A 26,747-nucleotide genomic window follows, 5' to 3' on the forward strand; every position below is an offset into this window, starting at 1 on the left:
CGTAAAATAAATGTTGGGCGCGAAGCCCCGGAACGATGAAACCCCGCCAGCACCACGCCATTTCACCCTTTTCTTTTCAAATCGTTTCGAACACTGCACACGATCAGCCTCTCACTCATCTAGCGTCCGGCTGTTTGACCGCCGCCCCTCCCACGCCTCTACCTCTGCGGGATTTAGTTTTTTCACCGCGATCAATAAGCAGGCGTGATCTAACTCTGGCCCCGCCCCTTCCAGCTGTAGCTCCTCTCTGGTCCCGCCCCTAAGCCTATTATCCGCGCCCCCTTCATGGTCAGCGCGCTGGCAAGGCCTCCCTTTAGGCATCGCTGGCGGACTCTCCCTCCTCGCCCCACGGTCGTTTCCTAGCTTTTCCCGTGGGCCACTGCGCCAGCCTGACCTCTCACCAGGCACCGCCCTCAAGGCGCCCGCCCTTTTCCTCGGGACGTTTTTTAGCTGACAAGGGAGCGGAGATCCAGTAGCTGAGGTCACCGTGCTCAGCGTGAGTTTCTTTTTTTCTCGCCTAACTCTGCGTTTCACTACTCTGCCTTCATACAGGGGTCAGGGGTCGCCGTGGACCTTATCATCCCCGCAGCTGGCCCTTCCCTCTTTAAATTCTGGTGTCTGCGTAGGAGTCCCTGCACTTAACTTGGCGTGTGGAATGGCTCCGGGGCTGCTTCCTGCTGCATCGTCTTCCGTCCACGTAGACCCGCCTTTCACCTGTTTTCCTTCGTTAAACCCTTCCCGGACCTCTCTACCCGTCAGGCGCCCTCACAGCATTCTGTGAGGTGGATTATCGGCGCGGCCTTGGCCTTGCCCTCGCCCTCGCCCTCGCCCTCGCGATCCCTAGGGAAGCGCCGGCCATCCAGGCCCAGGAGACGCCGAGTCCATTCCCTGGTGTTGTGTTTCGGGAGACGGCACTCGTCTCTTGAGACAGCCTCCCCTCCCGTACTGGCTTCCCCTTCAGCCCCGGACCTTCTTTTCCTCAGGCCTCCCCTTTGAATCCCCTTTCTTCTGACTTTATATTTGGATGGGTGAGCTTGTCTTGTTCTGAGCCACCCATTGTTATTCCGTCTCACATTCCACCCTATTGGGACTGTGGGCTTCGAGGATGCAGGCATCTTATTTCATCCCACTCTTTCTGTGCGGCCCAGCGGGTCAGAAGAAACGGGGCCCAGGTCAGGGAAATAGAGATAGTGAAGGGAGCAGAGAGGGGAAAATAGATGCCAATGTTAAGAATTAGTGAGGGACTTCTAGGAGGTAGTAGAGTGAAAGTAAGGGATGGGGTGACATAGAAGTTCAGAGAAAATTGGGATTTCCAGGGAGATGCTGGTGAGCAAATAGAGGGGCCCCCTGGAGGAACAAGGTGTTCTGTAATGAATCAGGAATTCCTAACTAGGCAGTCATGGTGGGTAGTCACATCCCAGGTCTTTGACTTCTTTAAAGAAAGATTTTCAAGTCAACCTTCTCCATTCTTATGCATCAAGGTTAACACACCTTTGATGTGCCAGAAGTCATGTCTCTCCATTCATGACCATCTGAGGAGCACATCATCTCCTTAGCTGTCTTGTAACCTATCCCTTCCTTGCTTTGGCTCATCTTCTTGTAATCTACCTTATGTGCTTTCTTAATTTCAAATGCATAAAAGAAACAGCCAAACTGTCATTCTAGGGAGCATTTGAGATCTTGCTCCCCAACATGTGTTCTCAGTTTAGCTCAAATTCTTGAAACATCAAGAGAGGGGAACAAAATGAGCAGAATAGAAAAAAGAAATAAGATATGGCAGTAGATACACAGAGGGGAGGAAAATGCGTAGTAGTGAAGGAGAGGTTTCACTTCAGAGTATATATCCAATGGAAATGAAGTCATAGTTTGAAGAGATGTATGCACTCCCATGAGCATTACTGAATTATTTACAAGAGCAAGGTGTGGAATCAGCCTAAAAGTATCGACAGATGAATGGAGAACGTAAGTGTGATCCATATATTTACACATGCAATGAAATACGATTCAGCCATAAAAATGAAAGGAATGAACAATATGGATGAAAGTGGAGAAAAATTGTGTTATGTTAAGAGAGCCACAGAGAGAAACAAGTAGAATCCCGCTGCATGCCTTGTGTAGAAATCAAACAGAACTAGAGAGGATGGTGGTTACTAGGGCTTGCAGTGGAGAAAATGAGATGTTGGTCAGACAATACAAACTTATAGTAAGACATCACCATCTAAAGTACTGCATCATGAGTATGTGTAATCACTCTGTATTACATATTTGAAATTTACTGAGAGATAAGTCCTAGTGTTCTCACCACATAGACATAAAAAATAGTCATTGTGAGTTGATTGATGTATTAATTCATTTGTGATAATTATTTTATATATGTATTTCAAATGATTATATTGTATTCCTTAAATATACATAGTTTTTTGTCAATTATGCCTCAATTAAGGTGGGAAAGAAAAAGCAGGTGGGAGATGTGCTAGTCTTGCCTCCTCTGGGCGGTGCTACATGGTGCTTCCCATTAGATTGCTGAGGCATGTTGCACTGACATCTTTTGTGCCCCCTGAGTGTCAGTGAAACATTATGGGTGTGGAAAGTGTCAGTGAAACATTATGGGTGGGCCCAGTTCTAATAATATTTAAAGGGTTTCAGGTGACACTTATCTTTATCATGGATAAGCAAGGCTCTGGGTCCTCATTACTTGGGTATGAGATGTGTGGTGAATGTGAGGGGGCTCTGTTCTGCACCAGGTTAGATCGGTGCCAGGTCCATGACCTAGGGGAGAGTATTGGGTTAGCCAAAGTTTCCAGCGCTGCAATGTATATGAAGGCATGACCAGGAGGGCAACCTCACTTGTTGGTCTCTGATAAGCAGTTACTGTCCCTGAATGCTTCCTGTGACAGGGGCAGCAGACACTATGTTTTCCACTTGCTGAGGTCTTCCCTGTGTGATCGGTGGTGGCACAGGAAGGGGATATGTTGTTAAAGGCCATATTTCAACTTTCTAGATTGACTTATGAAGACTTGTTGCCTGAGGAAGAAGCCCAACAGTGGAGGAAGAGGAAATAAAGGGGTTCAGCGATGTCTCTTTCTCAGGTAAAGTCATATTCTCAGTTGATTGTTGTGTCTGTCCTTCCCAGAATGCCCTTTAACTTGCTGATCTTCTCTGACTCTGAATTGTCCTTCCTGATGTTTGTTTGTTAATGCTCAACCTGGACCTTCCTTAGTCCCTCTCATTTCTACTTAGAATCACTCTCACTGTGACCTAGTGAAGAGGTTCCACTGCCATCGTCCTGGACAGAGCTTCACCTCTTGGATTTGAGACAGGATGTGGGCCCAGTTGCATCAGTGCAGTTGGGCAAAGGGGATTGTTCATGTCTGGATGCACAGTCCTTTTTATGTCAACTAGGATAAAAGATGATGCACATAGACTTCATGTATTATTAGGCACAAATACCTCAGTTCTGGAAAAGGGACCAATAGTTGGAAAAGTTTCTGACTGCTTTTATGATGCATTTGAAGCTAAAGGAGTGAATCACTATTTTCAGAATCTTCATGATTGGGAATGGAGTGGAAAGTTCACAGACATCGGTGACAGAGGGTGTTTTATTCTGTAATTCTTTTTTTTTTTTTTTTTTATGGTGACATTGGTTAACAAAATCCAGTAAGTTTCAAGTGTACAATTCAACAGTAAGGCATATATATATATTGCATTGTGTGTTCACCGCCCATAGTTAGAGTTCTATCACCACACATGCATTTTAAAATAGGAAATGAACTATAATGTCTGACAGTTGATGATTCTTTAGGTTGTTTTTCTTACATTCACTTCTCAGGTTGCATTTTCTGTCTGTGGATTGTATCCTTGGACCTATAGAAGTTGTTTGATGCAGCTAAGTTTCCAGCTTTATTCTTTTGCATGTAAATACTCAGTTTTCCTTGCACAGTTTGTTGAATGGACTGACCTTTCTTTGGTGCAGTCTTGGTCGTTCTTGTTGAAAATCATTTGATATATATGCAGGAGTTTATTTCAGGGCATTCTCTTTTGTTCCATTGGTTCATGTATATGGAGTCATGCCAGTGTTTCACTAACCTGATTACTCTTGCTTTGTAATATATTTTTTAATCTAAAAAGTGAAGCCTTTGACTTTTATTTCCAGATTGGTTTGTTTCTTCTGGATCTTTTTTTTTTTTTGCTTGATTCCAGTGTGCCTTTTGCTATTTCTTCCAACATTGCATTTGGAATTTTGATAGAGAATCCATCAAAGCTGTAGAATGCTTTTGGTAAAATGGATATTTCAACAATATTAAGTAAGTCTGTCAATCCATGACTAATGGATATCTTTCTATTTATCTATACCTCCTTTGAATCCTTTTAGTAATGTTCTATAATTTTCAGTTAATAAGTCCTTCACTTTCTTGACTATGTTTATTCCTACATATGTCATCATTTATGATGCAACTATAAATTGGATTTAAAAAATTTTTTTTTTAGATTGTTCATTGCAACTTATCTAAAATAGTTATCCACTTAACATTTTTGTGTGGATAATCTATAGTTTTCTATATGTAAGCTTATTTTGTCTGGAAAAGAGAATTTTACTTCTTTTCAGTTTGGATGTCTTTAGTTTTTTTTTCTTGTCTAAATACTCTGACTAGAACTCATACTTTGTTGAGTCGTAGTGCTGCAAATATGCATCCTTGCCTTTTTCCACATTTTGGAGCTAAAGCTTTCAGATGTTCAACATTGAATATGAATAGCTGTGTTCTTTTCAAATATGGCTTTTATTATGTCAAGGCAGTTTACTACTAGTAGTTTCTTAAAAGATTGTTGAATATAATTAAATGCTTCCTCTGGATTAGTTGAGATCATATTTTTTTGTGTGTTTATTTTCTTAATGTGGGTTATTTGACTGATTTTTGTATGTTGAAACTTTCTTGCCTTATAGGAATAAATTTCACTTGGTCATGATGCATAATTGTTTTAACGTGCTGTTGAATTTGTTTTACTAGTATTTTGTTTTTGCATCAGTACTGATCAGGGATATTAGCCTGAATTTTTTTTTTTTTCTTTGCTATGTTTTTCTCGGGTTTGCTCTCAAATCAATGAGTTTTCAAGTGTTCATTCTTGAATTTTTTTGAAGGTGTTTATCTGGATTGTTATTTTTCTATCAGTGTTTGGTAGTATTTAGCTGTGAAGCCGTCTGTTTTGGGTTTGTATTTTTTGTTGCATGTTTTTGAATTGTGCTTGAATTTCTCTAGTTATCATTTGATTCACGTTTTCAATTTTTTTATGATTAGTTCTTGTATGTTAGTTATTAGGATTTACTCATTGTCTTCTAGGCTATGTAATATTTTTGTATGATTGTTTTTATTACCCTCTCAAAATCAATAAAAAATTTTTCTGTGACATCAGTTTTGTAGTCCCTGTTTCCTTTCTGATGTAATTTATTTGAATCTTCTCACTTTTCTTAGTGTAGGTAGGGGTTTGTAAATTTGTTACTGTACTCAAAAAAAAAACCATTTCTTAGTTTGATTATGTTTATATTGACTTTCTAGTCTCTTTTATTTACCTCTGTTCTAACCTTATTGACTTCTTTCCTTCTACTAAAATAAGATTTACTTTTTTTTTGAGGTAAAAGTCCATCCCAGATTTGAGCTTGTTTCTATTTTTTACGTTAATACTTATCACATTGCGCCTCTCAGTGCTGCTATCACTGCATCTTGTAAACTTTTTTTTTCCCCTTCTTTAATTCCTTCCCCTCTACTTCCACCCCTGACCTATGGATGTTGCCATCTTCCCTTAAGAACTGGATCTCTGAAGGCGAGGTGTCTCCTCCCACACACTCGGGGTGCGCCCCTGGGACCTGGCTCACCTGGGGCCTGACACAGCCAGGGCCTGGCACACCCGAGGTATGGTCCGTGGCTCTATCTGGGGCACAAACCCAGGACCTTCTGCGTGTAAAGCAAAAGTGCTAACCGCTACACTATGGAGCCACACCCTGCATCTTATAAACTTTAGTCTGTTGTATTTTCATTGTTATTTCATCCAGATTTTAAAAAAGTTCTGTTTTATTTGAACTATTGGGTGTTTAAGAAGACTTGTTTACTTTCCACATTTTGTGGATCTTTCATCTCTTTGTTTCTATTGTCATTTCCTTGTGGTTACAGAAGATATTTTTTAGGATTGCAATTTGTAAATAGTTTTTCATATTTGTGGTAATCTTGTGGTTGGTCAAATAGAATGTTTCATGTGTGCTTGAGAAATATGTGTTTTCTGCTGGTGTTTGTGGAGTGTTCTGTATATGTCTGTTACACTCCATCACTCTGTGAGGTTATCAAGTTTTCTGTTTCCTTATGTGTCTTGTGTTTGGTTGTTGTATCTATGACTAAAACTGAAATACTGATGCTCATACAATTACTGTGCTGGTGCTTATTTCTTGCTGCATTTCTGTTAACATTTACCTCATATATTTGGAAACTCTAATGTTATGTGCACCTCTAGTTATAATTGTTAGAACCTTTTGGTGAAAGGACCCTTTTATGTCATAATGTCCTTTGCCTGTGGTCAGTTTTTGTCTTATAGTCTTTTATCTTATATCCAGAGGTGGAATATAGCCACCTTTGCTCTCTCTAGGATATAGTTTGAATGGAATGTCTTGTTTCCTTCTTTTATTATTAGCCAATCTCTATCCTTCGATTTGTGAATTTTCACAGTTGAAGCTCTTTCACTCTCTGTCCCAATCAATCTATTTTTTCCTCTGTTTCTCTATTTTTTTGGTCTCTGTTGAGGCAGGAGCTCTGGTTGGCCCCCTTTCTTTACTGTAATTTCAGTGAAAATGCATCCATTGTTATTCTGCTGTCCCAAATATTTGGCAAAATGTTCCTGGTTAATAACAGGTTTTTCTCCAATTTCATTTTTGTTCTGATTTCTGTTTATCCAAGAATTTTTTTCAAGTGCCCAGAAATATGAGAATTTTTGAAATCTTAATCTGTTAAATTGATGTATAACACTAATAATTCTTAAAATCTCGAATCCTTGTTTTATGAGTAGAATAAAACAATACACTATTTGGCTTTTGTTAAAGCCTCCATGTCTAAATGTAAATGGATAAAATTGTATGTATAGGGTTCAATAAGTACTTTATAGAAATTATAGTTAAGTAGTCTACATTTTCAGTTTTGTATAATGTTTTTACTAGTGTCCTTTACCATACATTCTTCAAAAATGAAAATAAGTACGACTGATACTTTTTTATTGATGAAATGCTCAAATACACATGAATAAAAATGACAATATATAAAGTTATCCAAAAATACGTCAAGAGACAAGTCTTCAGTTAATTGGTTTGTTTATATGTGTATACATGCATGCATGGATGGTTCTTATAAAAGTATGTTTTTATAAAAGATATCATTTCTTAAGTTTTATATTTTTTTAGTGATTATGATATCTTTAGCATATTTCATGATCTCAGTTTTATTCTGCGCTTTAATGTTAATGATTTAACTAGATGTAAAAATAATATCATGTTATGTGCATGTGCACACATGCAAATGTGATGACCTTAATGTGCATCTTAGTGTTGTTAACCTTGAAGCTGTTTCAGGTTTTCTCAGAAAGCTTTGTTGGTGTACTTCTGAGGTCTTTTCTATTATATAATTGTTTTATTTTTTTTTAGTTTTGGTCTAAACCCCAGCACCTGAGTTCAGGTGTTTGCTTGATCAGATCTTAGATTTTGAGCTGAGATGAGTTTTTTAGAATGTCTGTGACACATTTTCTCCTCCGTAAGATGAGAACAGGTTTTTCTGCAGTGAGCTGTTATATTGATAACAAGTTAAAACATGTAAAGCATTTAGACTAATGCACATAGGATGTGTTCTAAAACTTTTCATCATGCTTGTATTTGTCATCACAATTTAAGAGTCTGAATTTTTTAAAAGATAATGTGGACTTCATCATCTCTGACGACACTGGTCATCCATCCTCTAGCTCATCTAGACACTAAATATTCAGTGTGTAGAACATCTAATCTTCTGTATAGACAGCTCAGTGGTGAATTTTAATTGTAATTTCATGTATTGTCCGCCAAATGAGAGGCCCTCCCTGATTATAGACTGTAGTAACTTTTTACGGGAAAATAATAGAAACCAACATTATGGACACTTAATTTACTCAGAAATATCTGACACGGATCTGTAAGAACACTCCACCTGAATTGATGTTACTGTCATTCTGTGTGAAGGTAAGAACTGTCACCATTTCTCTCTGTTGAAATGTGTTTTCTTTCAGGGACGGTTGACACTCAGCGATGTGTTCGTAGAATTCTCTCAGGAGGAGTGGGAATGCCTGGCCCCAGCTCAGCGGGCCTTTTACAGGGAGGTGATGTTGGAGAGCTACCAGAACTTGCTATTCTTGGGTGAGGATGACTTCCCTCCAGAGTAAGGATCTGCCTGCGTGTCTCTTCATTTTCTGTTGGGTGCTTCTTGGGAGCCTCTGCCTTGCGTGACTGAGCTTGAAGCTCTGTTTACTAGGACATGAAAAAACTTCATAAGGTGGCATTAGGACTTTAACTTTGCCCTTTCTTTAGATGATCTGCCCACTTTGTGATACATCAGTGGTCATTCTTGAGCTTAATTTTTATAAAGCCCTTTGGCAACCTTAAAATAGCTAATTTGTTTTCCATTCCCATGTATTGATATTAGTAGCTTTTGGAAAAGAGCTCGCTCTCTGCATATGACATAGGTCCATATGCACAAAAGGAGGCGAGGAGCCGCTATGTTTCTCGAGCCATCTGTACTATCCTCATTCCTCAGTTGACCAGAGATCAGGGATTCTGGCAGAACTACAGGTCTTCATGCTCCTTTCTTCTTATGTGCAGGAATTTCTGTTCCTGATCTGTATATTGTCTCCATTTTGGAGCAAGGGAAAGCGCCCTGGACTCTGGAGAGCGAGTTGAAAATAGCACAAAAACCAAATTGGTGGGAATGTATCGAAGGTGTGAACACAGGTAAGAGCTTAGGAAGAGAGAGGAGAGAGAGGAGGCTGCAGCCTTCATCGTGTTTGCAAATGCGTCCCAAGTGTGAAAGTTCTTTGGGCAAGCAGAAGTTTATTTCTGGGGAATCCTCAAAGGTAATTTTTCTTCTTTCCAACTTACCCATCTATCCGTCAAGGTTAAAATTTATTTTTTCACCCTCAATGGGACTACAGTTCCAACAGACACAAAGACAGAATCTTTATGGTTATCCTAACACTGTTCTGTGGCCAGCATGACATCTTTGGCTCCTTGAGTTCGGGAGCATGGGGCTGGCGGTGTCACCGGTCTCTGTCCACCTGGTGTCTCCCTCTAGACTGGGTTCCATCAAATGCTTGGTTCTCAGCCCATACAGAACAGAGCCTAGGCTTTGCAGTCCTCCCACCTTGGACTGTCCCATTGCCGTTTCCTGCGGTTGGAAGGACTGATCAGAAGAGAGGTTGTACTATCTCTCTGTTCATTCCATCTGGCGCTCTAGGCTGTACTCGCTGATGCTCTGTCAACCTGTTCTAGACCCTCACACATTTTTTCTCTTCTTTTTCTTGCCACTTCAGAGGTTTGTGTCTCAGGGAGGTGGGTAGGATCTTCTGTAATCGTTATTAGGAAATCTCTAGAGACAGTGGACAGAGAGAGACCATTCGTTCTCCAGTCCTCTACAAGATGTGTATTTCAAACTCCCAGGTTTGTAGTGTAGTGTCTGGTGGCATGCATGGTCTCTTGATGATCCTGCAGTGTCTGACCCCATTCCTTATACCTCTCTCTCTGCACCATGGGACCTCGTCTGAAAATATAGACTCTTCCAGATTTCATATTCTCTGTAGTTCACATGGTTTGCCTCTGAACTTTGCCCTTGAACTACACATTGCTGGGGTTTGATACTTCACTGTCTTTTTTTTTTTTTGCTGGTGTCATTGACTTTTAGGGGATGGACAACTGGTGGGTTCTCCTGTGGAGTGAGTGTCCTTGGTCATAGAAAATTCTTGACGGAGATACTTTGACTCATGTTTCATATTATCCTGCTACAGACGGAAGCAGCACTTGGAGCTGCCTGGTAGAGCGTTCAGCATGTCTCAGGACACCGACATAGAAAGTGTCCCGACACCTGGACTGATAAGTGTTTTCACTTTTCTTTCTTGTTGGAGGAGTGTCAGTAAATGTCTGTCCAGAACTCTATAACGTGGATCATGTACACACATGTACTAAATAGGGAGAACATTGTTCAAGTTCACAGCCTCCTATTCTTGAGGCTACTGACTAAACTTTTGTCCACGCCATGGTTCGCATTCTCTGTGTGGGCAGTTTTGCATGCTGCCTCAGCAAGTACAATTTTGAAGGTTCTTATTGAGGGAGCTTAGGAAGTTGAATGGTGCCTCAATAAAGTCACTGTCATTTGTTTTTGTTTAACTCAACTCTCCTTTCTTCTTGCACATTTTCATGCTTTATAAATGAACCTGAGTTTTATTTAGTCATCAGTTTTGTATTCTCTAGTGTTTTATATTTACTGTGTGTGAGGGAAGAATTGGGGAATGGACATTATTTGATATATATGATGGTATTTCCTTCTTTAGTGTGGTGAGTATAGCTCATCAGCCTTTTACTGTAAATCCTCAACTTGTTTCAGAATATTTTGAAAAGATATTTTTACTACTTTTTGCCTGCCTTAGTACCTCATATTAAGTTACTCTTTTTTTTGATTGAATTCAGTACAAGTTTTAATTTGAGAATTTGCAATACCTTGAGACTATGTGTATAATTTTTATGTCACATACTTAATCCCAGGCATAGCATTAAATTTGTTTTAGTTGTATAAGAATCATTAGTTTTTCTATAGAATGTTTTCAATTTTCTTTCTATAATTTGTTGATTTGTAAGTTTCATTGCATTTTAATGTTTTGGTATAACTTTTCTTTTCTAATTTTACTCACCCTATGTGGAACCATCATGTCCACTTTGTTCTACTGTATTAATTTTTAAATATTTCATTGTTGTATTTCATTGTCGTATTGTGAAAGTTACCTGATTTCTTTCATTTTAGAAACTTCTTTCCCACAGTTCTTTATAACACCTGCAAAGTTTCTAAAGTTCTGGAAATTGCAGTTTTAAACATACACATGAAGACAATTTTTTTTTCATGTTTTTCCATCCGAAGCCATGTAGAGTGCACGTGGGCACTACTGCTCCTCAGGAGAGATCTGCCCTCCTGACCCAGTTGCCTCCAATAGGCTCACCATTGTCATTTGGGGAATTTCAGCATTGGAACTTTAAGAGTCACCACGTTTAGTCTATAGGGGATGGTAATTCAATGTTTGCTTTTCAGAGACCCACCATACTGGGTTTATTAGCAGCTACAGTATTTTACCTTTAGAACAGTGGTGCATAAGAATTCCGATTTTTTTTATCCTCTCTGATTTGTATTTCAATTTTTTGATAGTAGTCATCATAATGGATATGTGATGATATAGTGGTTGAGATGTACGTTTCCTGATTATTAGATATACTCAACGTCTCCACATGTACGTCATCTCTAGAGAAATTACTCACGTTCTTTGCCCACTTTTAATTGAGATGTGTGGGGTTGTTGATATTGAGTGTAGAAGTTATTGATACTGTGATTTATGATCATAAATATATACGTGGTCTTTGTCCCCATTTCTGACTCCGGCTCCAAAGGCTTGGAATTCCCTCAGTGATAGGAGCAATGGGGAATCTCCTCTTAAAACACGTGGCCTCTTGTCCTCGGTTCCTGCAGTCTCTTCAGGATTTTAAAGGTGAAATTGTGGTCTTATTTATAACCAGCCCCTTTCAGTCACAACTGTGTATGTGAGTGAAGTGACTTTTGGAAATACCCAGCGACGGGAAGGCTAGTTGTCAGGGGAGCCAACCATGTAATTAGAGGTTTGGACCCTGACCTTTTGGGAAGGGAGAAAGGCGAGATTGAGTTTAATCACCAATGCCCTATTTAATGAGACCTCCCTAAAACCCAAAATGAGAGTGTTCCAGATTAGTGAACCTGTGGTGACTGGGGAGAGTGGAATGCTGGGAGGGGCATGGGAGCTTCTGGCCCTTCTGCCATAGGCTTCCCAATGCATGTCTTCATCTGGCTGTCTTTGCCTTTATCCTTTCTCAAATCAGTGATGTGTAGTCAGTAAAATGTTATGTTCTCCTATTCTAGGGTTTGGCTTTTCACTCAGTTGAGTGTGTCCTTTGCTGCACAGTAGTTTATAATTTTAACATAGTTCAATTTATCTGTATTTACTCTGGTTGCCTATACTTTTGGTGTCATCTCATCTCATAATAAATCATTGTTGGATCCAATGTAAGTTATCCTATGTTTTCTTCTAGGAGTTTTATAGCTTTCAGTCTTACGTTGAGTTTTTCCATGCGGTGTAAGGAATTATTACAAGTTTATTCTTTTTATATTTATATCGTGTTTTCTCAACACCTTTGGTTGAATAGCCTGGTTTTTTTTTTTTCCATTGAGTGGTGTTGACAACCCTGTGGAATATAATCTACCTCAGTTTATTTTTGACTCTTCTATTCTATTCTACTGTTCTTTGTCTTTATTGCAGTACAAGTTTTGAAATATGGAGCTGTACGTCCTTGATTTATATTTTTAAGTTTGTTGTTTCAATTAGAGAGTTCTGAGATTCCATTTGAAACTTAGGATGGACTTCTGTATTTCTTCAAAAAATGCTGTTGTAAATTTCCTAGTTATTACTTTGAATCTGTTGATGGGCTTTGGCTAGTATTGATACCTTGACAATATTGTCTTCCAGTCCATAAACATGGAATATCTTTGCATTTATTATGTCTTGTGTACATTTTTCCAGTATTATTTTTCATTCAGAATACACAAATCTTCCCCTTCTTGCCTAAGGATTTTATTTTACCTTATATTGTTATTATTTTATTTCTATTTAATTTCATTTTTTTGTCATATTATTAGTTGATATTGTAATGGAATTGTTCAGAGGATTGTTCTTTGATAATGTATAAAAGTCAAATTGATATTTGCATTTTGATTTTATATCTTCAACTTTTATGTATTTTTCTTGCCTACTTGTTCTGGTGAGAACTTCCAGTACCATTTGTTGTAGAAATATTGGGAGTAGGCATCTTTGTCTTATTCCTGATGTTAGAGGAAGGGCTTTTTTTAGTCTTTCACCAGTATGGTATTAGCTATGAGCTTGTCATATAGGTCCTCTTTTATGTTAATGGACTTGATGTTTATTTTTAAATTCATTGAGGTTTTTTATTTATTATGACAGGCTAACTTATCTCAAATGCTTTTTTTGCTGCATCAGTTGAAGTGGTTCTGTGTCTTTTTTCATTTATTCTTTTACTGTGCAATATTACATTGAATGATTTTTATATGTGGAAAGTACCTTGCATTCCAAGGACATACTCCCCTTAGTTATGGTAGACAGTCCTTTGAGTGTATTACTTTACTTGGTTTGTGCTTTTATTAATAATTTTATTATTATTATTATTCATCGGTGATACTAGTCTGTGCTATTCTTGTATTATCTTTGACTCACTTTACTATTAGGGCAACTCTGGCCTTCCAGGATGAGTTTCAAAAGGTTCCCTCCTCTTTGGTTTTTTGGGAGGCATTTGAAGAAGATGCTGTTAGTTTCATTTTTAACTGCTAGATAGAATTTTGTAGTAACATTTGTTATTTCTTTCTTGAGTAGTTTTTGATTTGTTATTTAATCTATGTCCTTACAAGTTCTAGATGTGTTCAGAGTTTTTACTTTAAGAGTCATCTTTGGGGTGATTACTCAAAAGCCATTTTCAGGACCAGTGGCTGTGCAACACTACCATAGTGACACAGCTTAGTTTCATATGTCCTTGGAAATATTTCTTCCTAAACTCCTGGTATTTGTTATAAGCCTTTGTGGTCTGTACTGTCTGGGTGTGCAGTCACGCTTCAGAACATGTCATCTAAGTTTGTAGGTCCTGGTTCCAAATTTGTTTCAGTCACTTTGTATATGTATGAGGGCTATGTCCATAAATTCTGTGAGTCTAGTGCCGTTATTTGAAAGTATATTGATACTTTCCCAAAGGCTTTTTAAAACACATTAGTGTTGTTAGATGGCTTAGGATAGTGCATGTTTTGTACTGTAGACTCAAAAGTTACTTTTGTTTAATAAGATATGTCACCTTTCTAGCATCTTATGAGATATTCTTTTGCTTACATCATTTTCTATGTTTTTCTTTTGTAACGTCTTCCTGCACCTTAATCAATTTTCAAGGCACAGAATCTGTATTACATATATTGTTGGCCTGTGTACTGGTGGAGTAAACGGCCCTGTATACATAGGGAATCGCTTTATGGATCGACTGTTATAGAACAGTCATAAAATCCCAATAGTGAGTTTTGGCTCCTTCTAATATTCTTTATAATGTTGTGTCTTTTTCTGACGTGTTATGTAGAAGTCAGCGATGCCCATGTAATTTCTAGTTCTCATCTGTGGGCTCTTTCTAGAACAGAAATCCTTTCTTTATAACGGGAATGTTTAGAGTTCGAGAGAGCTCACTTTCTGTAATTTGGGTAATTATTATTCACTGTCTCTTTTTTCATTGGTTCTTAGAATCCTTTTTTTTTTTATTAACTTTCATTGTGACAGACAGATGATGGTCTTTCACATTTATTATGCAATGTAACTACCATGCATCACTTGTTGATGTTCTCAAATGCCAGTTATCGTGGGTATAGTTTTATGACGATACTTAGTTTTGTTTTCTAAACATGTCTTGATGCTTTAATTTTCTTAATGGTATATTTATTGTATAATTTTAGACTACTATGTATTTTTATGATGTATATGTTTTTTATTTGTTATTATTTTTTATTAGTTTACTTATTTATTTTTTTATGGTGACATTGGTTAACAAAATCCAATAAGATTCAGGTGTACATTTTAACAGTAAGGCATATATATATGTTTACACTGTGTGTTCACCTCCCATAGTTAGATTCTTTCTGTCACCACATATTTGTCTCCTTTTACCCCAGCTACCCCCCGCTCCCCGCACTAGTCTATTGTCCATGCCCATGAGTCTCTGTTTGTTTGTCCTGTTCATTTGTTGCTTTTAGGTTTATATCCAACATATAAGTGATGTCATATGGTTTTCAACTTTTTCTGTTTGGCTTATTTCACATAGCATGATTATCTCAAGGTCCATCCATGTTCTCGCAAATGACAGTATTTCATCTGTTCTTATGGCTGAGTAATATTCCATTGTATATATGTACCACAGCTTCTTTAGCCAATCATCTATCGTAGGACACTTCAGTTGCTTCCATGTGCTGGCCACTGTAAATAATGCCACTATGATCATCGGTGTACAAATATCATTTCGGATATGAGTTTTCAAGTCTTTGGGGTGAATATCCAGTAGAGGGATTGCTGGATCATATGGTAGATCAATTCTTAGTTTTTTGAGGAAGCTCCATACTGTTTTCCATAGTGGCTGTACCAATTTGCAGTGCCACCAGCAGTGTATGAGGGTTCCTTTTTCTCCACATCCTCTCCAACATTTGTTATTACTTGTCCTGTTGCTAACAGCTATTCTAACAGGTATGAGATGATATCTTATTGTGGTTTTGATTTGCATTTCCCTAATAGCTAGCAATTTTGAACATCTTTTCATATGTTTGTAGGCCAGAAGTATCTGTTCTCTAGGGAGAAGTATCTGTTCAGGTCCTCTGCTCATATTTTGATTGGATCGTTTTGTTGTTGTTGTTGTTGTTGTTGTTGTTATTGTTATTGAGTTGTATGAGTTCTTTGTATATTTTAGATATTAGGCCCTTATCGGAGGCGTTGCTTGCAAATATATTTTCCCATTCGGATGGTTGTCTCTTTATCTTGTTGACGGTTTCTTTTGCTGTGCAGAAACTTTTTAGTTCGATGTAGTCCCATTCATTTATTTTTGCTTTTACTTCCCTTGCCTTTGAGGTCAAATTCATAAAATCTTCTTTAAGTCCAAGGTCCTTGAGTTTAGTTGCTATATTTTCCTCTATGCATTTTATTCTTTCAGGTCTTATATTCAGGTCGTTAATCCATTTTGAGTTAATTATTGTGTGTGGTGATAGACAACAGTCTAGTTTCATTCGCTTTCCAGTTTTCCGAGCACCATTTACTGAAGAGGCTTTCCTTTCTCCACTGTAAGTTTTTGGCTTTTTTGTCAACAATTATTTGTCCATATAAACAATGGCTTTACTTCTGGACTCTCGATTCTGTTCCACTGGTCAGTGTGTCTGTTTTGCTGCCAATACCATGCTGTTTTAATTATTGTCGCTTTGTAATATAATTTGAAGTTGGGCAGAGTGATGCCTCCAGCTTCATTTTTTTTCCTCAGGATGGCTTTGACATTTCGTGGTCTTTGTGGTTCCATACAAATCTGATGATTTTTTGTTCTATTTAAAAAATGCTGATGGGATTTTGATGGGGATTGCATTAAATCTGTACAATGCTTTAGGTAATAAGGTCATTTTAACTATGTTGATTATTCTAATCCAAGAACAGGGAATATCTATCCATTTCTTTGTATCTTCTTAGATTTCGTTTAATAGGGTCTTATAGTTTTTATCATATAGGTCTTTCACATGTTTTGTTAGATTTATTTCTAGGTATTTTAGTCTTTTTGTTGCAATTGCAAAAGGAATTATTTTTTCTACTTTTTCTGATACTTCATTATTAGAATATAAGAACATTATGGGTTTTTGAACATTGATTTCGTATCCAGAAATGTTACTGTATTTGTTTATTGTTTCTAGTAGTGTTCTTGTGGAGTCTTTAGGGTTTTCTAAATAGAGAATCATGTCATCCGCAAATAGTAACAGTTTGACTTCTTCATTTCCTCTTTGGATGCCATTTATGTCTTTTCCCTGCCTGATTGCACTCTCTAGGACCTCTAATCTTATATTAAATAACAGTGGCGATAGTGGACAGCCTTGCTTTGTTCCTGATCTTAGGAGGAAAGTTTTTAGTTTTTCACCATTAAGTATAATGTTGGTTTGTCATAGACGGCCTTTATTATGTTAAGGTACTTTCCTTTTATACTGATATTTTTGAAGCATTTTGATCATAAATCGATGCTGTATCTTGTCAAAGGTTTTTTCCGCATCTATTGATATGATCATATGATTCTTATTATTTAATTTGTTTATGTGGTGTATCACATTAATCGATTTATGTATGTTGTTGGTATAACTCATTTTGGAACTCACTGAATTTTTTTCAGAAATACTGTCCTGAATTTTCTGTTATTTAAGTCTCATATTTCTATGTCTGTAAGCTTATGTTTTGGAGATTTTTCTCTTTCTTTCTGAGATGTCTTGTCACCTTGGTTGTTCATGGTGTTTAATGGACTATTTCTCCGCCTGGGCATTAATGGAAGTGTATTCTGCTTTTTTTTTTTTTCCTCCCCCTGAAATAAGATTTATTATATAAAGGTCTCTCTTTAGCCTGTTGCAAAGAAGGTGTTTTTCTTTTGGGTTCCAGTAGATGGCATCTAAGCCTCTCGGATCTCTGCTTTATATAAAGCCTTAATAATGCCTATTTTTTCTTATAGATTTTTAATCATACTCACTACTCTCAGTCTCAGTCCCTGTCCATTTTAGCGACAGTTTCGGAACGTTTGCTCAGATTTCCTTGGGGCTCTGCAGTGGTTGGTCTTAGGGGGAAGGATGCTCTGGGTTGGGGGTTGGGAGCTGCAGCTCAGCCTCGATTTTGCAATCGCAGCTGGTAAAAATCAAGTGTGATTTCTCTGCTGTGCTCGCTTCTCTGCTTTCTGCCGTGATGACTGGTCCCTGCTGCCGGCAGCGTGGAGCTCACAGTACTCTGAGGCAGGGCTGTTCAGGGATTTCGCCACATTACTCCCCCTCCCCCTTACTCCTGCAGGGAGCTCTGGCTGCAAGAGGCAGCTTCTTTGTTTTTCCCAGTCCACCACCTGACACCTGGGGTTCTGATCTGTGCTAGCTCTTATGCACAGGTCCCATGCTCATATGTGCTGGTGTATACTTTGAGTGTTTTTTGTTGAGGTTTAGATGTTCAGCTTATTGTTTCAAGGGAGAGATCTGGGGATGTCTCTGACTCCGCCAGGTTCCGATATCACTAGACTTCTCTTTATTTAGATTATTCTTTAGATAATGTTGTTTTAGATTTTTTTTACCATTACATTATATTATCTTTAGTACTTATGTTCAATATGTATGTTCAACATACATATAATGTATGTTTTCCTGTAGTTATGAGATCGCAATATGGTTGCTAACAAATGATATGTATTTTGGAATCTTGTTGGAGAAATACCCTACACTTGAAAGCTAACATAAGTTTGCACGATATGAGTGTTTTTTATCATAGGCTTATTGAAACTAGGCTACTCTTATAATTTGCATGTGACAACTATTTTTTTGTAAAGAATCCTGTTTCTTTATTATTTTAGAAGTTTGAGGGTAATGTTTGGGAAGTTTCATAACTATGTTCAGTATAACTTTACTTTTAGTGTAATATTAGATTTCAACATGAAACATTTAGAAATGAATTAATTGGGTAAATATGTACTTTTAATTTCTTGTAGATATCTCTCCATATGTAATCAAGAAATTAAAATCAACAAAACCTAGTAATACAGTAGGAGCATTCCAAACAGTGGTGTTTGGAAGACGTGAAAATGAAAGACATGTAATCCAAGATTTTTACTTCCGGGAAATCCAGGAAGATATCCATGATTTTGCTTGTCAGCAGAGAAATAATGAAAGTAATCCCAAAGTAACACCTGTAACTCCTAAAAAATATCTCACTGAGAGAAGAGGAGAACATGGTAGCGAGCATGCTGGAAATGAGCCTATTGAAAACAGGCCTGGACTGAGGTTTCAGTTACATCGGGCTGATAGTGAGATACTTCAGGCTGAAGGGAACATTGATGAATGTAATCCAGTCGAGAAGCCTTTAAACAATAATTCCTCCATCTGTCCACTTCAGAGAGTTTTTCCTAGTATCCAATCCACCATTTGTACTGTTTATAGGAATGATTCTAGGCATCCCTCAATACTGACAAAAGACCTGAAAGCATGCAGGAAGAATTCTTACAAATGTAGTGAGTGTGGGAAAGACTTTAGTACACATTCAAGCCTAACTGTACATCAGAGAATTCATACTGGAGAGAAACCTTACAAATGTAATGAGTGTGGTAAAGACTTTAGAGCACGTTCAAGCCTAACTGTACATCAGAGAATTCATACTGGAGAGAAACCTTACAAATGTACTGACTGTGGCAAAGCCTATAGGGTACGTGCAAGGCTAACTAGTCATTATGTAATTCATAGTGGAGAGAAACATTACAAATGTAATGAGTGTGGCAAATATTATAGTGCACATTCAAGCCTAACTATACATCAGAGAATCCATACTGGAGAGAAACCTTACAAATGTACTGAATGTGGCAAAGCCTTTAGGTTGCTTTCAAGCTTCAGTGACCATCAGTCATTACATAGTGGAAAGAAGCCTTACAAATGTAATGAGTGTGGGAAAGCCTTTAGGGTGCGTTCAAGCCTCAGTTGCCATCAGTCAGTACATACTGGAATGAAACCTTATAAATGCAGTGAGTGTGGCAAAGCCTTCAGTTTGCGAAAAAGACTAACTATACATCAGAGAATCCATACTGGAGAGAAACCTTACAAATGTAATGAGTGTGGCAAAGCCTTTATGATGCCTTCAATCCTCAGTTACCATCAGTCAGTACATACTGGAATGAAACCTTACAAATGCGGTGAGTGTGGCAAAGCCTTCAGTTTACGAAAAAGACTAACTATACATCAGAGAATCCATACTGGAGAGAGGAAGCCTGAAATGTAATGTGGTGGTGGCAAAAGCTACTGGGTGCGTTCAAGCCTCAGTTGCCATCAGTTGGTTCATACTGGAAAGAAACCCTACAAATGTAATGAGTGTGGGAAAGCCTTTATAGTGCATTCAAACCTAAGAGTACATCAGAGATTGCATACTGGAGAGAAACCTTACAAATGTAATGAGTGCGGCAAAGACTTTAGTGTGCGTGCAAGCCTAAATTGTCATCAGATAATTCATACTGGAGAGAAACCTTACAAATGTAATGAGTGTGGCAAATCCTTTATGCTACGTTCAAGCCTAACGTCTCATCAGAGAATCCATTCTGGAGAGAAACCTTACAAATGTGTGTGAGTGTGGCAAGTTTGGTGTGCATTCCGGCCTAACTGAGACATCAGAGAATCCATACTAGAAAGCCTTTACAAATGTAATGGAGTGTGGCAAAGCTTTTATTTTTCATACAAGGCTAACTGGACATCAGAGATTGCATACTGGAAAGAAACCATACAAATGTAATGAATGTGGCAAAGACTTTAGTTCGTATTCAAGCATAACTACACATCGGAGAATCCATACTGGTGAGAAACCTTACAAATGTAATGAGTGTGGCAAAGACTTTAGTTCTCATTCAAGCCTAACTAGACATCAGAGAATCCATACTGGAGTGAAACCTTATAAATGTAATGAGTGTGGCAAATCTTTTAGTGTGTATGGAAGCCTGACAAGTCATCAGGTAATTCATAGTCAAGAGAAACCATACAAATGTAATGAGTGTGGCAAAGTCTTTAGTGCCCACTCGAGCCTAAGTAAACATCAAAGAATCCATACTGGGGAGAAACCTTACAAATGTAGCGAGTGTGGCAAAGCCTATAGTTTGCGTGCAAGCCTAGCTTATCATCAGTTAACTCATAGAGAGAAACCGTACAAATGCAATGAGTGTGGCAAAGCCTATAGTGTTCGTGCAAGCCTAACTAGTCATCAGTTAATTCATACTGTGGGGAAACCTTACAAATGTAATGAATGTGGTAAAGACTTTAGTGCCCATTCAAGCCTAAGTACACATCAGAGAATCCATACTGGGGAGAAACCTTACAAATGTAGTGAGTGTGGCAAAGCCTATAGTTTGCGTGCAAGCCTAGCTTACCATCAGATAACTCATGGAGAGAAACCATACAAATGTAATGAGTGTGGCAAAGCCTATATTGTCCGTGCAAGCCTAACTAAACATCAGAGAATCCATACTGGAGAGAAGCCTTACCAATGTAGTGAGGTAACATCAGAGAATCCATACTGGAGAGAAACCTTACCAATGTAGTGTACCTTACCAATGTAGGTAGGCTTGCATGTACACTAACCCTTTAGTGTACATGCAAGCCTACCTAGTCATCCGATAATTCATAGTAGAGAGAAACCATACAAATGTAATGAGTGTGACAAAGACATTAGTGTGCATTTGCCTAAATATACATCAGAGAATCCATACACCTTTCAGATGTAATGATTGTGGCAAGGTGTTTAATAACAAATCTCACCTTGTGATTCATCGGAGAATGCACACTACATGGAAACATTAAAATGTATTGAGTGTGGCAAAGCCTGCAGTGTAAGTTCAAGCTTGCCAGCAGATACTTCATACTGGTGAGTTTCTTTAGAAATGTAGTGAGTGTTGCAGTGTTTTTAGGTATCGGGTTAAACTTAGGATTTACCAAAGTGTTCATCATTGTACATGCCATGAATATGGCAAATTTTTAAATTAGAGCTCTTCTTTGCTAGCTATAAGAATATGCATCTTGGAGAGAGAGCACAAAAATTAATGTGTGGCAAAATGTTTATCCAAAGATCAACAGTTGGAAAACATTGGAGCGATTCCTTACAATTGCAACGAGTGTGGCAAAGCCATTAGAGTTCAGGTATTATGTAAGAATAGAGACTTCACAGTGAAGAGAAATTATATAAATATGTGTCAGAGGCTGTATCCAGGCCTTTCAGTTCTCTAGACAGCAGATTTTGAGAAACCACACAAAAGTAATGTGCGTGTTAATGCTTTGAACAAAAGATAAAACTGGGACAGAAGATAACATATTGGAGAGTAACCTTATAAATGTAGTGAATGTCATAAGGCTTTTCATCAAACAGCTATATGTTTTGGGTAATGACAGAATTAACTGAAGACAGAAACTATACTGAACATGGAAATACTAAGCAACTGTGTTCTCAAGATTCACCCAAGAATTAATGCAAATGTCATGAATGTAGTACATTTTTTAACCAGTTCTCACAACCAGTTCCACAGTGAATAATCCATACTAGAAGTAATAGTCTCCAGTTCTCTGAAATTAACCTAAGACATTACATATTGCAGAAACATTACAAATTAAACATATGTTAAAACTCTGGATATGTTATATATCACAGGAACAATGACATGTATATAGACAGCACATTATCTTTAGTGTTTATAATATTTAGTTTCGTTTCCTTGAGTACATTACTGTGAGTTTTATCCTGAAGTCCAAGGTCTGTTGAACTTTTGCCTTTCTTCCAGGCCTTTCATGCTGGTCTCTGGAAAGCAGTCCATATAATGAAAGGGTGTACTTCATTGGGCGTGGTTCATTTATATCCATGTTCCCTGGAAAAATAAGGATACTGATTATCTAATTCATTATTGTATGAATTAGCATCAGGGAAGGCAGAGAATAATGAAAAACTATGTAGTACATCTTCATACTTAACTAGGTGCAGATTGCCAGTCCCTGTACAGGCCGCTGCCAGTCATAGGAAAGAAGGCTCCATCAACTGACTAGGTAACAGAGCAGGTCCAGACATGAAAGTCCTGGGCTTTTCATGGGAGGAGAGTGATAAGTGAGTAGGGGGTGATTAGTGGTAGAAATGCAGAAGATCTGGAAACTTTCTCCATAGAATGGCAATAAACGTGTATCAGAGATTCATGGGAAATTTTTCTTATTCTTGGAAATTGTTGAGAGAGCAGTTACCTGAGAGGGAAGCTAGATCAAAAGAACCAGAATAGTATGTGCTTTTGAATGGTTCTCATGGAATTGCTGGCATTACCTTTGCCAGGTTCATTGGGACTACATCAGGGCTCATGTTTTAATGAATAAAATTTAATTATTTTTCATAACCTTAATGAATCATGTTTCTCGCACCAGCACAGTTTCATCCCATTTCCATCAGGTACTTCATGACATAAACAAGCAATGTGTCATTGGCCTCTGAAGGTCAAAGGTACCTATAACAATTTTCTTTCATGATGAGATCAAAGAGCATATGAGTTAGCACATATGTACTCACAATGCGCCCCTGGGTTATTCTCTCCAGACTCTGCCCCATGGCATTTATGAGGCTGCAATCAGAATATCTTACCCAGAAGTCAAATGGCTGCATCTTAGGATAATTCTACTTTTAATTTTTGAGAAATACCATACTGTTTTTCATGTGATTTGCCTCAACTTACAGTTCATCCGACTGTACATAAGGGTTTAATTTCCCAACTTTGTTTCAACACTTGATTTATTTGTTGATAGTGGTCTTCATATTTGGCATGAAGTGCTATCTCATTGTGTTTGTCTTTTTAAGAAGCAGATACAAACATGTTTTGCATGAGCATAAACCACTGGAAAGATACATGTACTTGAGAACAGATATGTAGGAGAAGTAGAAGTCTAAGGATGACTTTGTCTTTAAGAGCAGTTTGAGGTTCAGAGGAAAACTGAGTAGAAGTTAGAGAGTTCCCATATGCCTTCTGCCCCCACATGTATAGCCTCCCCTTTCTCCGCATCCCCCACCAGAGTGGTACATTTCTTACATAGATGAAACTACATTGACATATTACCCCCCAAATTTTATAGTTTAGGGTTTGAGTCGGGTCGTTTATTCCATGGTTATGGATAAAGTTATAGCGACATGTATTCACCATTATAGTATATAGTTTAGTTTCACAGCCCTGTGTATTCTTTGTGCTCTGCTTATTCTTTCCTCTTCTACAACTTAGCAACCAGTGACCTTTTTACTATCTCTATTATTTTGCCTATTCGAGAAAGTCATATAATTGGAGTCATACAGTATGTAGCCTTTTCAGATTGGCTTCTTTCACTTAATAATATGAGATAATTCATATTGGACAGAAGTCCAGAAAGTAAAAAATGTGGCAAAGCCTTTAATTGGCTTTCACATCTTACTCAGTGTGAGAGAAAACATCCTACAGAGAAGTCATAAATGTAGAGATTTTTGTAAAGGGTTTATTTTTTTTTTTTAGTGTTCATGTCTTAATAAATCATACTGGAGCAAAGCCTTACAAATGTAAACTATGTGGCAAATAATTAAGTCGGTGTTCAAGTATACTGACCATGAGAATTCATAATGGAGAGAAACCTTAAGACAAGAATGTGAGAAAATCTGTCTGGACCTACAGCCTCACTACATATCAGAATGCCTACTAGGGAGAAATTGTACATTCTGAATCCATGATGAAAGGCCTTCGTCCAAACTATACACTTCAGATAATCCAACAGAATTCAGTCTGCAAAGTGATTAAAGATATAAAAAAAAGTGAAGTGTTTAATCAAAAATCACATCCGAAGTATTACAGAATTGACATTAGAAAGTAGTAAGCCAAGAACACTTCAGAGATCATTAAACCAGAATACTTGTAGAGAATAAGCAAAATTTTAACTTAGAAACTCTACTTGTTAATATGCTTCAAAGTATCAAGGGATTTGATGTCTGGACAGGTATAATTATTTTATGTATATATTGTCAGTACGTGAGATTTATTGAAAAGGAAATAGGTGCTTCCACTATCGAATCACTTGATCCTATGTTTTTACTCACTGTGTGTGTGTATCTTGGGATTGGTTGATGATGACTTAGAAGCTGAATGCCCTTGTATATTAGGTGGGATTCACTCCCATCTGCTTTTCCCTTGATGACTGAGGGCACTGTAATGTATGATGTATGAAGAAAATCGAAGTGAAGACGGTGTTCGTGCTCAACTTAGAACATTGATGGAAGTCACCATGACAGATATTCAGGTCATCAGTTTTTGCATTACTATAAGAGCATTCTTAATTTTAACTAGTTTTACCAATTGCTCTCTAAGAAGAATAAGGTGGCAATTCATTAAAGTTCTGATATGTTTTTGTAGTATCCATGGTTGGAGTTACAAATATGATGCGATGTGAATGAATTAAAGGGGTCTTTAGAGATAACTGAGAAACTGTAGATAAGTAATTTTAAGTGCGTAAGATTATTGTACATTTTTGTTTACTAAGCAATGAGCCCTCAGTCTTGAAAATAATAGAAACACCATGCTCAGGTTATTATACCAGAAGAACCTGAATGCTGGTTATTTGTGAATTGTCATGCTTCACTTAGACTATTTGTGAACTAATAAAGCTGAATAAATTTAAATCTCTTCACACTGAAGTGTAATGAATGAAGTGTTATTCTGCTGTATCCCACCTTATTCAAGGTTGTAGTAACAAAATGCTATTTAGCAATGCACTTGAATCACCATTAGCACTTCTTTTCTTCATTATATGTTGTATCTACTGGAGCTTTATAATCATTAACATGGGATGATATAGGAGTATTTTTGAGAGTTTAGCTAAACTGCATGATATTGCTACCTTGGCATTTATTTAAATATATTACTCCAATTTAGTAAAATGCACAAGATTCCACACATTTGATTTCCATTTTGCATAACAATCTTAAAATATAAGACAAATCTTAACTTCTTTCCTAATAGTTTTACTTTATGAATGCATTAATAAATTTTTGAGTATAGGATTTGAAATTAGTAAATTTTTCTCTACATAATTATAATACATGTTAATGATTCATGTCCTACTTTATATTACACTGTAATATTTAATAATTCTTGTGATAAGTGATGTTAAATTTTGTTTCTGGTACAAAAGCAAATGAGCCCTTCTGTTGCCATCCTAATCTCGAGCCGTTCTTGTTTTTATTAAATACAAGTTGGTCATCTTGCTGCATTCAATAGTATTGCACTCAGAGCATCTACATTTTGTTATGACCTCTCAAATTTCATGCATCCTTTATGTTGGCCTAAGAAATAAATATTTACACAAAGTGGAAACTCGTTATAACTCAAATTATAAAATAAATTAGCATCAGCTTGAAACATATTGGCAGGTTATACGAAGAGCTATTTATATATCTAGACTCTTGGAAAGATATAGCTAAATTGATGTCTCTGTGTATCATAGTCATGAAATGTATTTGGTTTGTTATCAGTCCAGCAAGGTTGAAGTCCCATCCTGCCTGGGGTATGAATTGATTCAAATCATGTATTCCACCATCCATGCATAATTCTTTTTCCTTAATAGTTTCTGGCTTATAGATTTGGGAAGAATAAAGAAATCCTCCAGTACATAAATGACCTTTATAGCAGTGATTTGGTTATTAAAACTGCACTTTCATATGCTGGTATATTCATTCCTTGGAAAGCTTTTAGTGAAAGAAAAACATTTCTCATTGGAAACCAATGACATGGGAATATTGGATTTAAGTGGATATGATATATGTAGCTCATGTCTCATATTTCAATGCAGGAAACTAGCTCAGAAGGGAAATATTCCCAAAAAACTGACTAGATGTCAGGCAGGGCTTGGCTGACTATATATTTTTTCTTTATATATTCATATATGCATTTATCTAGTCTTCCTGGACAGCAGGGAAACAATAGTAAGATGCTACTTCCTAGTATCTAGAAAAGTGAATATAAAAATACAAAATTTGTAATAAATTTTAGTGAGGATGTGGAGGATCTTCCAGTGATCCTCCATTGCTGGTGGAAGTGTGAAAAGTACATGCAATTA

General features: G+C 37.5%; 1 protein-coding gene across 1 annotated transcript; it reads left to right on the forward strand.

Annotated features, from left to right (window-relative positions):
* Positions 1 to 289: 289 nt before the first annotated feature.
* LOC120581740 (zinc finger protein 665-like) lies at positions 290 to 25,311 on the forward strand. Its single transcript, XM_039836788.1, is given in 6 exon segments — positions 290 to 496; positions 3,002 to 3,089; positions 8,287 to 8,413; positions 8,876 to 9,004; positions 18,620 to 20,238; positions 20,321 to 25,311. Coding segments are annotated over 5 exon segments (2,769 nt in total). The 5' UTR covers positions 290 to 496; positions 3,002 to 3,074; the 3' UTR covers positions 21,200 to 25,311.
* The last annotated feature ends 1,436 nt before the right edge of the window (positions 25,312 to 26,747 follow it).

The sequence above is a fragment of the Pteropus medius genome, unplaced genomic scaffold (genome assembly GCF_902729225.1).
Source record: "Pteropus medius unplaced genomic scaffold, Ma_sr-lr_union100, whole genome shotgun sequence".
NCBI lineage: Eukaryota > Metazoa > Chordata > Mammalia > Chiroptera > Pteropodidae > Pteropus > Pteropus medius.